The sequence below is a fragment of the Mercurialis annua genome, linkage group LG7 (assembly GCF_937616625.2).
Source record: "Mercurialis annua linkage group LG7, ddMerAnnu1.2, whole genome shotgun sequence".
Lineage (NCBI taxonomy): Eukaryota > Viridiplantae > Streptophyta > Magnoliopsida > Malpighiales > Euphorbiaceae > Mercurialis > Mercurialis annua.
The window spans coordinates 45,877,934-45,891,285 of record NC_065576.1 but is presented as its reverse complement, the minus strand read 5'-3'; the positions used below and the strand labels follow the sequence as shown (position 1 = coordinate 45,891,285).

The following is a 13,352-nucleotide window of genomic DNA, read 5'->3' as shown; positions in this document are numbered from 1 at the left end:
AGTATTACCCGTACGTAGTGCTCTTCTATTCATCATGATGTGCACTGTGATCGTGGTGTTGTCCGTGGTGTTCTTATAATCCACCGATTTTCATCACGGTTGTAGTTTGTCCGTGCTATTATTACAATCCATTGATTTTCAAGACGGCCGAGATTCATGGTTTGGTGCATGCCATGGTGTGCTTCAAGCCAACGCAATACGATTTTCACCATGCTTGTGGTGGTCTTCTCTGACCTGTGTTTTCATGCCGCGATCGTGATTTAAGATGAATAAAGTTTCTCACTAAAATTACGTACATTTCCCATCACGTTTGTAGTATTGTCCATTTATCAAAATATGGTCAGTTTTTCAAAAACGTGTAAACCATCACAAAAATCATTTAAAATTTTAGCTATAATTCTAACCGTCTCGTTTTGCATCTCTTTTATTTGGATGCATATATGATTTTATATGCTGCTCATGGTTAGATTTTCGTTTGTTTTTTCAATGGAAATTTCTACTTTATTAGCTAAAAATATCTGAGTACAAAACAAGGTTTAGGAAATTCAGAACAATCGGACACCAAATATTAACACCAAACAGAAAATTAACAAAGAGAGGAGCATGAGCAAAATTTGAGGCTAAGCAAGCACATTTATCTGATATTTCACTGAACTCTGTACTTTTTAAGCCTGTAATTCATATATACAGAAGTAACTAGTACAATGTATAACTGGTGAAAACAGCTCTTCTAACTCTACAACACCAACCACATCCCCAGTTCCCACCATCTATATATCTTTCTATTTTTCTATTGATCGTTATGTCGGTTCAACCATCACTGCTAATAGTGATGCTTTTGTGGTGTAACGAGACACATCCTCTTTGTTTGCTCAACTAAGACTCGTAGAGTCCTCAAAATGTTCAGCACAATGTTGCTCCGTTAAGCCTCAACGGTAGAACCGAATTGTGGGATGAGAAGGGAGGGCAAGTCCCGTATTCGGTATCCACTGCCCCAGAATGACGCGAGACTAAGACCCATAATAGCCATGGCGACTACTGAGCATGCTGGTGGGACAGCCTGAGTAGTCCCGAGGAACTGGGTTGCAAGAAGCCCTGCCAAGGTCGAGCTTTGCATTCCTGTGCATAATGAAATAGTCCTGCTAACTTCTTCATCTAGCCTGTGTTAATAACCACGTAAAATCATGTTATTATTTGATGCAAATAAATTGTATATCAATGAAAAGATAGTCCTCCGTTAACTATTAGTTATTCGACCATAGAAGCATAAGTCTTAGAATGATCCTTTTCATTTCCGAAAAGGAAGGATTATATTCTGTGGAAATGAGGTGGGATGATGAAGGCGGGAATAAATTATTGACGAGTTAAGATTGAGAATGCATTGGATTAAGAGAGTCAGTGAAATTGCATGAAAGCAACTATAATAGGAAATATCATTTCCGTAAGTAAATGAGTAAGGAAATCAATTAGGCATCGACAGAACGCATTTGGCATGACAGCAAATCACAAGTGGAAATGAAAAGGATTATACAACAGAATGATGACCTACCATAAGTAACAGTCAGGTGATTAGGACCATTAAAGTATATACTTCTAGAATTTCATGCCCTAGAATTGTATTTCTCACACCATCTTCATATAGGAGAGAAAAAAACAGAAGGAACAACACAGCAACATGTTGCATCAAGCCCCACTAGCTCGTGCGTCATCGTATACAAGACTAGAAGTGATAGAAATGATATTGTGCTTTAATGGGGTTCTAAAATAAACATACATTGATTGCCCGAGTCCATATGAAGAACTGCATAACTTAGAAGAGAATCACGAAAACAAGAAAAAAAAATTACTAAATTAAACAGGGAAACAGCAAGGCTTTTTAATTTATTAGATAATGCAAATTCTTGGTCAAGAATCAAAGTTAAAATCAAAAGATCTGAAGTATTTATGACATACCTTAAAAATGGAATCCTAGAAATCCAATATCCCAAAGTGAAAGCCGCTGTATGAAATGCCAAAACAGGAAGAATCAATCTGATACCTTCTGCAGAAAGAATCCGACTCCTGTTTATTGCTAGGGGACTACCAATACAAAGTGAGGTACATATCATAGCAACAAATGGCATCAAAGGCTGAATTATTTTTACAACCGGTTTTGCATAGGTATTGAGCGCGAGGCCAAGGGCGACTGGAGCAAGAACAACCTAACAACAGAATGTCTGCAACTTAATTTAACTGAGAAAAATTAAAGTAAATCTACTTTAAGATATCAATCACATTGTCAAGCCGAGTCTTACCTGCAATATGGACTTTGACATGGCAACGGCATCAACAGGAACGACGGAGCCAATAAGAAGGCCACTTAAAAGAGGTGTGACAAACACTGATGTAATTGTTGTTGTGCTAGTAAGAAGAATGCTCATAGCAACATCCGCTTTGCCCAAGAAACTAGCGTAGCTTGATAATTGAGCGCCTGCAACACAGGATGTGAGCACAAAACCAGCATAGAACATTTCAGACAGCCCGCATGCCTTTGCAATTAATACCCCAAGGATCGGTTTGATCCCATATTGTGCCAGATAACCAACAGAGAGCGGTATAGGTCTGCATTACATGAAAACAGAAAATAAGCAAATGCATATTCCAAGTGTCTTAAATAAATTATTAATAATCCTAAAATGCTAAGAAAAAACATGGTATACCTCTTAAGTGCAAGAGCAAAATCATCAATGGAAAGTTTAATTCCAATTGACAACATGATCCCACCAAGAGCTGGAGCATACATTTCCTTAGATACCCTGCAAAAGTATCAGAAATGAGAATTTCTCCCTCTTTTAGGACTTTTATCAAACACTTGTACCAGTCCCAAATTCTAATACATCTCAAACAGAAACCACCATTTATGAGTACCCTTTTCTAGAGAACTCAAAAATATTAACAAATGACTCAAAAAGTTACTGAAAAGGTACAATCTTCAGCTGTAAAAAATATTAAAAATGCAGTAAAGAACACTATTCAGCAAAAAATACTAGAATATACAAATATAGTTAAAAAAACACATTAAAAATTAGTAATTTAAAGAACAATCTCGAAGTTACCAATATAGTAAACAATTAGTATTAAGGTATCAATAACAGTCACAAAACCAAACACAGCCCATAAAAACAGGTAAACAAAAAATTCCCAAACCAAAAGTTCCCCAACTTAACAAGTAATCCCATTTGAATAGTAAAATTTAATCAAGATTAATACTTTTATAAAACCCATAAACTAGCTACTGACACTCCACTCAAACAACATTTCCAGTTTTAAAAACATGTCAAACACTTGGCGTTTCAGTCACGAAACTTTAATTTTAAAGTAGAAAACCTTAATTTAAATCAATTTCGCCGTGAGTTAAAGTGTCCCGTTTTTCCGTATCCGTGCTATCTGGCCCGTAATTAAAGCAAACGAATATACTTAAACCTCACCAAGTAAAAGTGGAGGGTTGAGAGAGAGCAGCAACAGCAGTAAGAGCAACAACAAACGGAAGCAAAGCTGAAAGTACTTGAGAAGAAGAATTATCCTCGTCATTCTTTGTCTTAGTCACCGCCACGTTAACACCGTCATTAACAGAATTATTATAATTACTATTAATCCCAAAATATAAAAGAGAAGCATTTCCCTCTCTTCCTTGCCACCCAACTCTACCTATTAACGGTGACGTTGACGAACAAACCAATGTGAACAGAGCGCCATTGTTAATTCTCTTAACTTCCCTTGACGATGAAGCTGGTTTTTTTTGCTTAACGGACAGTGAACAAGAACTGAAAAGTGAACATGAAGACGGAGAAGAAGATACAGATACAGAATTTGGCGGCGGAGATATTTTTTGTAAGAGTTTTGGTGGTGGAGGAGATATATAAGAAATTATGTTTGTGGTCATTTGTGATTTTTTTGTGGGTTTTAATTTTTGATGAAGGTGGTTTGTTGGCGGATTCCGGTGAGGGAAAGAAGAGTGGTGGTGGTGGTGGTGGTGATGCGGTGGCAGTCGGGTGGAGGAGATTAGAAATTTAGAAGATAGATTTTTTTTTATTTATGGGTTTGTCAAAGCTAAGAGATAGCTGGAGTGTTCTAGTGGTTTGTTTGTATGGTGAGATGGGTGAAATGGACGGCTAAGATGATAGCAATAATAGTAAAGTACTGTTGACTTGTTTAATCATACGGTAGTACAGGAAGCACGAGAGTTTTGGCATCAATATTTTTAAATTAAAACAATTTTAAGTTTAATTATATAATTTTGAATCCGTGTATATTTTTTTTTATAAAAACTACATCTGCTGTTTGTTAAAAAAAAAATGATACATTTTTAACCTATATACTAATTAGATATTAATATTATTAATAGTATAAAAAATGTCATCTTCTATGATAAAATTAAAAATAATAATAATTTTTTTTAATTTTTTAAAAAATTATTTCAGGAATTGCCGCCGCTCCTTTTCATCGAAGAAGGAGCGGCCGGAGAAGAAGCAACTTTTGGAGAAGGAGCGGCTCGCTCCTTCTCCAAAAGTGAGAAGGAGCGGCGGCGGCTCCTCGTTGGTTCCGGATTTTTTTTAATTTTTTTTAATTTATTTTATAAAATTAAAAAAATTAATTAATAAATTGGATGTATTTGATTATTTTTTAAGTTTAAGGATTTGTTTATGTTTTTTTAAAATAGAAAAATTATGTTTTAAACTCTTTTCTAAATAAAAAGAGTACAATTTAATATTTTTTGATAGATATGAAACATAAAAACATAATTGAGTACAAATGGTGTGTTTACAAGATCAGGGTATAAACGAAAAAAAAAGTGAAAGGTGGGATTTTTTTTAAGGAATTCAGCCTTTTCTAAAAAATAATAATGTTATTTGCCTTTTTAAATTAATTTTTTATAGAAAAAACATCTTAAATACATTACTAAATATTTCAAAATTAGTCATAAAGTAAAATTATAGAATGTATGAAAAAGGCATTGTCAAAAAAAAAAATCGGTTGGACTTTAGAGATTTATTTTTAACATTTTCAAAAAAATATTTTCTTGTAATTAAGCCACGTATCTACTCATTTGCCCATGCAATTTAGGCAGCAGTCAGTGTTTGTTTTAGTTTGTTGGGAAAATATATATCCAGCTCCCTATAGTTTAACATAATTTTTATTTTAGACTCAACTGTTTTATATTCACTATCCATCTTTATATTTTCAAATTTTGGTAAAAGCTAGTCCTTCACTAATAGACCGTTACTGCGTACATTACTCAGCTTAGTGAGAATAAGATGTGTTTAGTAGGGTATAATTATTTATACTCCCTAATTTAAAACAACTAGTATTGATTTACGTGCTACGCACGTGGCTCGTAATGTGATAGGACAATAATAATATAATTTTAATAAATAATAAATAATAAATAATATTTGATAATTACCTTTTAATATTAATATTATTTTAAATTTATTATTATTAATTAAAAAAATAAATATTTTACTCGAAAAAATAAATTACTATAAAATTACTATTATTATTTTTATATAATAACTAATATCTTTTAATTATATTATTAAATATTTATCATAATTAACTTTTACTTGAATTTAAATTATAGATACTGTAGCATCCTTTTGTGTGTTTTTGGTCACTGTATTTCTTAACAATATATAATCTCTTTTTAAAAAAATCTAAAAAAAAGCTCCACTAAACAGAAACAAATATATACAAAAAGTATCATACTTATTGGTTAATAATATTTATAATTAAACAGAATAAGTAGTAATATTTATATGGAAGCCTTCAAAACTCTTTTCCACTTAATTCATGTATTTACTCTACTACAATTAATCTTAAAAGCCATGAGAGATTTAAGTCTTCAAAAAGTATTGCTTTGTTAATAAGAATGCGGGAACACTTTGAATGACTAAAACTGTTTTCCGTTGGTCTTTAAATTGTTAGGGTTTCAAATTTTAATATTTTAATTAACGGCCAAATATCAAATATTTGATTATCGTAGATTTTATATTAAGGAATAGTTTTTCGTTGCTTCTTATTCAAAGTAATTTACAATTTTATTCTAACTCAAATACTTAAATAGATATCTTAATTTTCTAATTAATAAAATAATTACCATAAAACCTTTAATTAACTAATCAATTAGTAAGGATTATTTGGTAAATTTGCATGTCCCCCCCTCCGTACTTTTATATATAGTATAGATAAAAAACTTATAAGTAGAATCTATTGAATACGGACATACCAGAAATTTCCATTAACATATAGATTTTGATTAGTAGCAGAAAAATTGAAATATGTGAATGCATGTGTATGCATGTTAACTGCCTTTGCCGCGTGTTTCTTAGTTTAAACACAAATGTCCATTTCCATTTCTGATTTTTGGTTGCATTTCTAACAGAAATCTAATTATCAAAAAAACATAAAACATCTGACATTCATCGGTTAGTATCTAACTTAATGGGTGATAAAAAAATTTACAATAGAATACTAATGATATAATTAATTTTCAAAAAAAAAATCTTTTTTTTTTCATAATTGAAGAGGATGAGCGTTTGTGCGAGGAATTGAACCCACATCTAATACTCAGCGCTTATACCGTTTGAGATATAGCTCACTTGTAATTTTTAGAAAAATTAAATAATAATGTGACTAAGAGTTCAATAATGAGTTTAATTGTTGCTTTCTCTCTTTCAAATCTATTTTCTAAATTGATAGTATGTGATTTAGTACAGAAATAAATATTAAAAATTTAATTTATCTAAATAAAAGGATCCAATTCATTAAAAGTTTACAATACTTACCTCTATTAAATATAGTTAGATTTCTGTATTGCTGAATATCTTGTAATTTCCTTTCAATTTTGTCATTCAAAATATTATAAATTTAATAAAAATAAATATAACAATTAATCATATAACTAAGGAAAAGATTGAAAGCTATCCAAAATACTGAAAGTATTCTAAAAAATACGGACACTTCCATATATTTAAAATCAACACTTTCAAAATTTTCAGATTTGCATTCATACGTGATTTTTTAAGATTTTAGTTTGCATCCAACAAGTGATATGTGCTTCAACACAGCGATTTTGGCAAAATAAAGACGATGTTGATCTTATTCCCAAATGAGAAACCCAAATCCAAGCGGAAAATCAATAGTAATTCATTTTTTTCCCTCTTGAATTTCTTTTATTTTTAAAATCAAAACTTTTAAAATCGATTTCAGCTTCTTCCTCATGTTTCTAAATTTCATAAAAAGATGATCTGAGGTTTCATGTCATCGGTAAATTTCATCTTCTTTATACTATTTTTGTTATACTATCTGACATGTTTGGTATACGTTTTGTATTCGTATTGTATGTATTAAAAATGTACTGATGGATTTTGCAATGCTTTGTGTTTATTTTATGTTATCGAATTTATAAAAATGGTGTTATGTGAAATATATTTTTATATATCAAGCGTCTATAATAACAGTTTATATTTTAACCATGCTCTGTTTTGTTTTATCTACCGATTCTTTTATCTTATTTTATTATATTGTTTTACTATACTTTTTATATATATTATGTATAACATGCATTTGTTATATGTATTGATTGTTATTTATAGGTTATCATTTTTTTAACGATTACATTAGTTTGGTATACCTTTTATATGTTTTATGAAGGGTTAATGTCAAAAAAAATCATGAACTTTACACGTTTTCTCATTTTAATCACGCAGTTTAAATTTTCTCTTTTTCATGCACGAACTATCACTTTTTCTCAAATTCATGCACGGTGCTGAGGTGGCACTCATTCATTAGTGTAAAATGATCACCACCTCGGCGAATTACACTAATGAAGCCGTCACCTCAGCGCCGTGCATGAATTTAAGAAAAATTGGTAATTCGTGCATGAAAATGAGAAAATTTAAACTATGTGGTTAAAATGAAAAAAACGTGTAAAGCTGGTGAATTTTTATGACAATAATCCTTTTATGTATATTTTCTGTTTGCTATATGTATTGGTTAATCCATTGTTAAACTTCAATTAAATTATCTTACTTAGCATACATAATTCATTCTAACGTCAAAAACGTATATATCTCGTCGGACTTTAGCCTTTACGTGCATCACACGTCTTATTCTTACCTCATGACGATGCAGGGTATTACAGTTATATAATTGTAAGGCTTTCTTAATACGGCAATGTCACGAAACGAATTCCAATTATGAGTATGAAATTGATTTCAAACAAACCATTTAGTGAGTTTGGTTAATTTTATAGCAAGTACTTTAATTTATGTCAAGCAATTAAAAATTAAATGCTTGAAATAGAATTGAATCAAAACTTATAAAGTTGTTCACATGTATAAAAATAAGAAAGTATAAAGTGTTTGTATTAAAGCGTTTATGTCGTTAGACTGGTTTTTAAAATTTATTCGAAGTTTATTTTGTTGTCATCCTTTTCCTTTTATACAAATAGTGTCCCATTAGTTTAACCTCAAAACAACCTCAAATAGTTAGTATTTTAATCTTAGAAATTTTTTTAAGTGGCTTTCAACCTCAAAGAGTTTTTTGCCCATATTTTCTTCCTTCTTATTATTGCACTTAACTTTTCATTTCACGTCCATGTTTCGACCGTTGCAAATAATTGCCGGGTCTTTCTTCAATAGTTTATTTGCCACATTATTCATGTTGCATGACTCTCAGTCGTTATATTTTCAAGTAACTTTAAGAAAAATCAGTAACCACACTGTTTATGTTTTCAAATGACCATGCACTGCTAGTGCTCTATTGACACATTGTACTTTTATATCTAAAATTGGTGTTGGTGATCACGTAACTCTATTGCCGCCCAATAATTAGCTCGTTCCAATGGATCTCTCTTAAATAGTTTATACTATTGCGATTATGGATTTAAAACAGTTGAATACTGATATTCAAAAGTAAACACGTAAACTCACAGTACTACTAAGTTACTAATTAGCCCTGTTATATGTGTAACAGACTCCCCTGAGTCCTGGTCTGACTGCTGGACAGCTATTCGGATCAAACATACAAAACACATAAAACAACACATCAATACTTATTTATGGTATAAACATCTAGGTCTAAAAGCCTAGGTTTAATCTAACATATAACACATAGCACGTATGGTCTGTTTCTTTTTAAAACCATTTGAACTGTTTTCATCTCAAGAAAACATTTAAACTTCACTGTAGAAGTCCTTTTACGTATAGTAATACCTAATAAAAATCCTTTAAAAGTATCGACTTGATTGCAAAAACAGTTCACAGTCGAATACTAATTATTTAGCAACATCGTTTGCCAAATCTTTTAAACCGGTTAAACGTCGAATTTAAATGTTTTAAAGTTCTTTTTAAACGTTTAACTTTATTTTAAAATCTCATTATAAAAGTCTTTTAGCTTTAGGTTTGAAACTCTTTTCGTTTTAATCTAAAACAAATCATCGTTTTAAACACTTTCGGGTCAATGGAATCACGTCAGACCCTTAGGGCAAAATCCCCTTCAAAATCCCCCTCCCGTTTGGTATCAGACCTGCTATGCATGGAACAGCATGTCGCTGCACGACCGTGCAGCCGGTTTCCAGCCCCTGAAAACAATTTTTTCGGGGGCATTCCGACGTGCTCGGAACGTCAGCTACGCTGCAAACGTGTATAGATACGTCCTAGTTCACAGTAGCACAAATCAGACGCAATTCGGACATATATTTCAATTGTTCGATTCAGTAACCATTTATAAACGAATATGTATTCGAAATAAACATTTAATACGGGTTTAATACCTCGATTACTTGAATAATCGTCGAAGAAACAGAGTTAGAATCGAGAAACGGACGAATCGGCCGAAACCCTAGTTCGACGTCGCCTCAGAGAGCTTCTGCTCTTTTCTTTCTTTCAAATGAAAAAAAAATGGTTTTCAGTAACCATTTAACTCAGGCTTAAGTTATGTATATAATAATGGTTAAAGTGCGTTTAAATACTAGCTCAATCATGCACTTTAACGCTAACCTTTTTTCACGCTAACCTTTTTAAATTATAGCCTAATTACTTAAAAAAAACCACCTGATAACATTATTTCGTTTATACCCCGACTTAGGAAAAAGTTCATTTATACCTTTTTTTTGATTTTTCATTTTCAACTGTACCCTAAAATTTAATTTTTTGATAATTTAATTAATTAAAGGATGCAAATATTAAAAACAATTAAATAGAAGATTAAACTTTTTTCTATTTGTAAAAATACAAACAAATCCTTTAATTTTAAAACAATTCAAATAAATCCTAAAAATTAATTGTTTTAAGATTTTTTATTTAAAAGTCTTCCGACCCACCATAACTCCTTCGATTTACGAATACGCTACCAAAATCCGATAAATATTTTTTATAAAAAATATTTTTTTAATTTTTTTTCTTTGAGCTCCTCCTTCACGAAAGGAGGAGCAGCAACTGCTCCTCCTTCACATGGGGGAGGAGAAGGTCGGCTGCTTCTCCTCCATGGAGGAAGAGCAGCAGGCTCCGTCCGGAGGAGGAGCCGCGGACTCTTCCTTCAGACGGAGAGTCGGGTTTTTTTTATAAATTATTTATATTTACGATTTTATATTTAAAGAATTATTGATAATTAATATAAATTAAATAGTTATTATAAGTTTAATTTTGTAAAGAAGAAGGTATTTTTGTACTATTAAAAATATTATAGTCTAATTAGAATATGGGTTAAAAAATGAAGGACTATTTTAAACTTTATTTTAAATGAAAAAAGTTCAATTTCGTGCTTTAGGGTAGAGACGAAAATGAAAAATCAAAAAAAGGGTACAAATGAACTTTGTCCTAGGTCGGGGTATAAACGAAATAATGTTACAAGGTGATTTTTTTTTAAGTAATTAGACCTTAAATTATTCCGCGAATATTGACACCAAAAATATTTACACGGGACTTATGAATTATTCTGTACCCAATTCATAAGTTTATTTTATTCACGTTAACTATATAAATATCCAAATTTAAATTTTTAAAATATAAATTTGAAATCTTATTGCCATTATATATTTTTAGGGACACTTGTAAATTAAATTTATCTTTAAATTTAATTTATGTACTCCTGTCTAATAAAATATTAGACACGTGGCAACATTTTATCCATAAAAATTTGGGATGTTACATACCTTTTGACTAAAACTAGTTGAAATTTACAGCTTGACCAATTTTTTTTATAAACATACTTTTCTTATTTGCAATAATACGATTTTAGTTTCTAACAGTTTATTAACGGTTTACTAAATATTTATTTTCACTAACAGTTTACTAAAGGATAAGTTAATTACTAACAGTTTCCTAACATCTTACTAAAAAATAAATCAGATTACTAAAATTCATAAATAAAAAATAATATAAAATTTAAGTATATGATAAATAGAAAGTCATTTTGTCCAGTATTTTGGTAGCAAAATTTGTTGATAATATAGGCAAATGTCTGGCACCTCTTTAATATGAATGAAATTTGAGATTTCAAATTGAAACATAGATAAAGTTTTGGTACAACTTAAATTTTCAATTCACAAATCTGTTCCAGCTAGCCTTAATCATAATCTCAGCCAGATCCAACCTTATTATTGTGGTTGTCGCTGCTCTTGTTGCTAGAAATTCCACCATTGTCAGTACCTCCGCCAGAAAATCCAACAATCGACAATCCATTGTCGGCCGAACAATCAACAACCCATCGCCGCCGCCATCGCCAGCAAACCCATAGATCTGCAACCCATCGTCGCTTTAGCAGCAGCCTTATGATACAAAATACCTTCGTTATCGCTGATGAGGATTCTGCATTTTTCAATATTTGAACATAAAAAATCAAGAAAAATCGTAAAGAAGAAGGGAAGAAGAAGATTAATGTATTTTGGCAAGGAGATAAAGGTGTTTGTATTACTGAGAATAAGTAGTTATTTGGTGATGTAGAGTCTAATTTCCTCTAGTTTTTATCAAAATTTAGATAACATATAAAACATCTCAAATATCTATATGAAATAATTTAAAATAATATAATAAACATAAAAATAAATGATAATAATTTTCTTTTGTAAATTTATATAATACAAAATAAATTTCTCGTTGAATTACTGTTTACACTGGCCCAAAAAGAGCTCATATGGTTTTCGAGCCCAAAAACCATTAATTATCCTTTATTCTTATCTTAGCTTAATACTTAACTTGTTTTGTTATTATCTTATCTTTAGTCATTATCTTTTCTAATTAGTTTAGTATTTATCTAAATAATAGATTGTATCTCATTAGATTAGGTTTTCTATTTTCGGATTTGTCCCTTATAAATAGCTAGTTTTAGGTTTGTATTCATGACAACTCAAATCAATCAAAAAACAAAATTCAAAGCCTTGCGCTTTTCTATCCCCAACCTCCACGGTTGGTTAATTTAGGAGTAGGAGTAGTTTAAATATTAATCGAGCGGAAACTCAAAAAAAAATAAATTAATCGAGCAGACTTGAACATATTTCAAATAAAAAAATCAAAGTATAGTTAGCAAAATTAAAAAAATTAGTTAAATTTGAAAAAAAAATCATAAAAACTCAAAATTTGAACATTTAAATAAATTATAATAATTTAGAAGTAAGTCTTGAACAGATTCAATTATCAAAGTTAATTGTTCGAGCCTAGCTATACTAATCTCTAAACTTCAATAATAAACAAAGGATCAATCTTCAACTGAGCATATAATATCAATAAAGTCATTTTTAAAGACTAATTTCGAATTACATGCCATGCACTTGGCTCGTAACGTAACTTCTCAATGAATATATTAGTAAATTTATTATAATTATATCAATTTTTTATTTATAATTAATATTAAATTAGTTAAGAATTTTTGTAAAAGTAAATATAATATATTCGGTTATTAAATTTTTTTCCATACTGAATTTATTCTTCTTTTAATTTTATAATAACCATAATTAAATAATTAACTAAATTTTATTAATAATATTTTTAAAAATAATAAGATAGAAATTTAAATAATAATATATTGACCAAATATAGTATTTTAATTTTGTAGTTCAATCAAACTAAAAGATAGGTATTCCTACTAATTTGGAGATAATTTAGTTATTTTTTACAAACTAAAAATTAAATTGGAGATAATTTAGCTACCTATTCTAATTAGGACTTTAATTATAATAGTGATTAATTAAATAATTAATTAGTTAATGACTATAAAACCTTTATATATTTAGTAGTAAACTGAAAAGGATTGTTCAGTAAATTTGTTTGTCCCCCCCATCCGTGCTTTTATATATAGTATAGATACTGATAAGA

General features: G+C 30.2%; 1 protein-coding gene across 1 annotated transcript; it reads right to left on the bottom strand.

Annotated features, from left to right (window-relative positions):
• Positions 1-604: 604 nt before the first annotated feature.
• On the bottom strand, positions 605-4,064 carry LOC126656356 (probable sodium/metabolite cotransporter BASS3, chloroplastic). Its single transcript, XM_050350901.2, has 5 exons — positions 3,468-4,064; positions 2,700-2,795; positions 2,295-2,601; positions 1,954-2,201; positions 605-1,160 (listed from the first exon to the last, which is right to left on the bottom strand). Exons 1-5 carry the CDS (start codon positions 3,920-3,922, stop codon positions 923-925), a joined length of 1,344 nt encoding a protein of 447 aa, XP_050206858.1. The 5' UTR covers positions 3,923-4,064; the 3' UTR covers positions 605-922.
• Between the last annotated feature and the right edge of the window lie 9,288 nt (positions 4,065-13,352).

Coding starts and splice junctions, on each gene's coding strand:
- LOC126656356 (XM_050350901.2), bottom strand. CDS start 3,922: ATGACCACAAACATAATTTCTTATATATCTCCTCCACCACCAAAACTC. Junction 2,602..2,699: donor TTTGCTCTTGCACTTAAGAG/GTATACCATGTT, acceptor CATGTAATGCAG/ACCTATACCGCTCTCTGTTG. Junction 2,202..2,294: donor TGTCAAAGTCCATATTGCAG/GTAAGACTCGGC, acceptor TTCTGTTGTTAG/GTTGTTCTTGCTCCAGTCGC.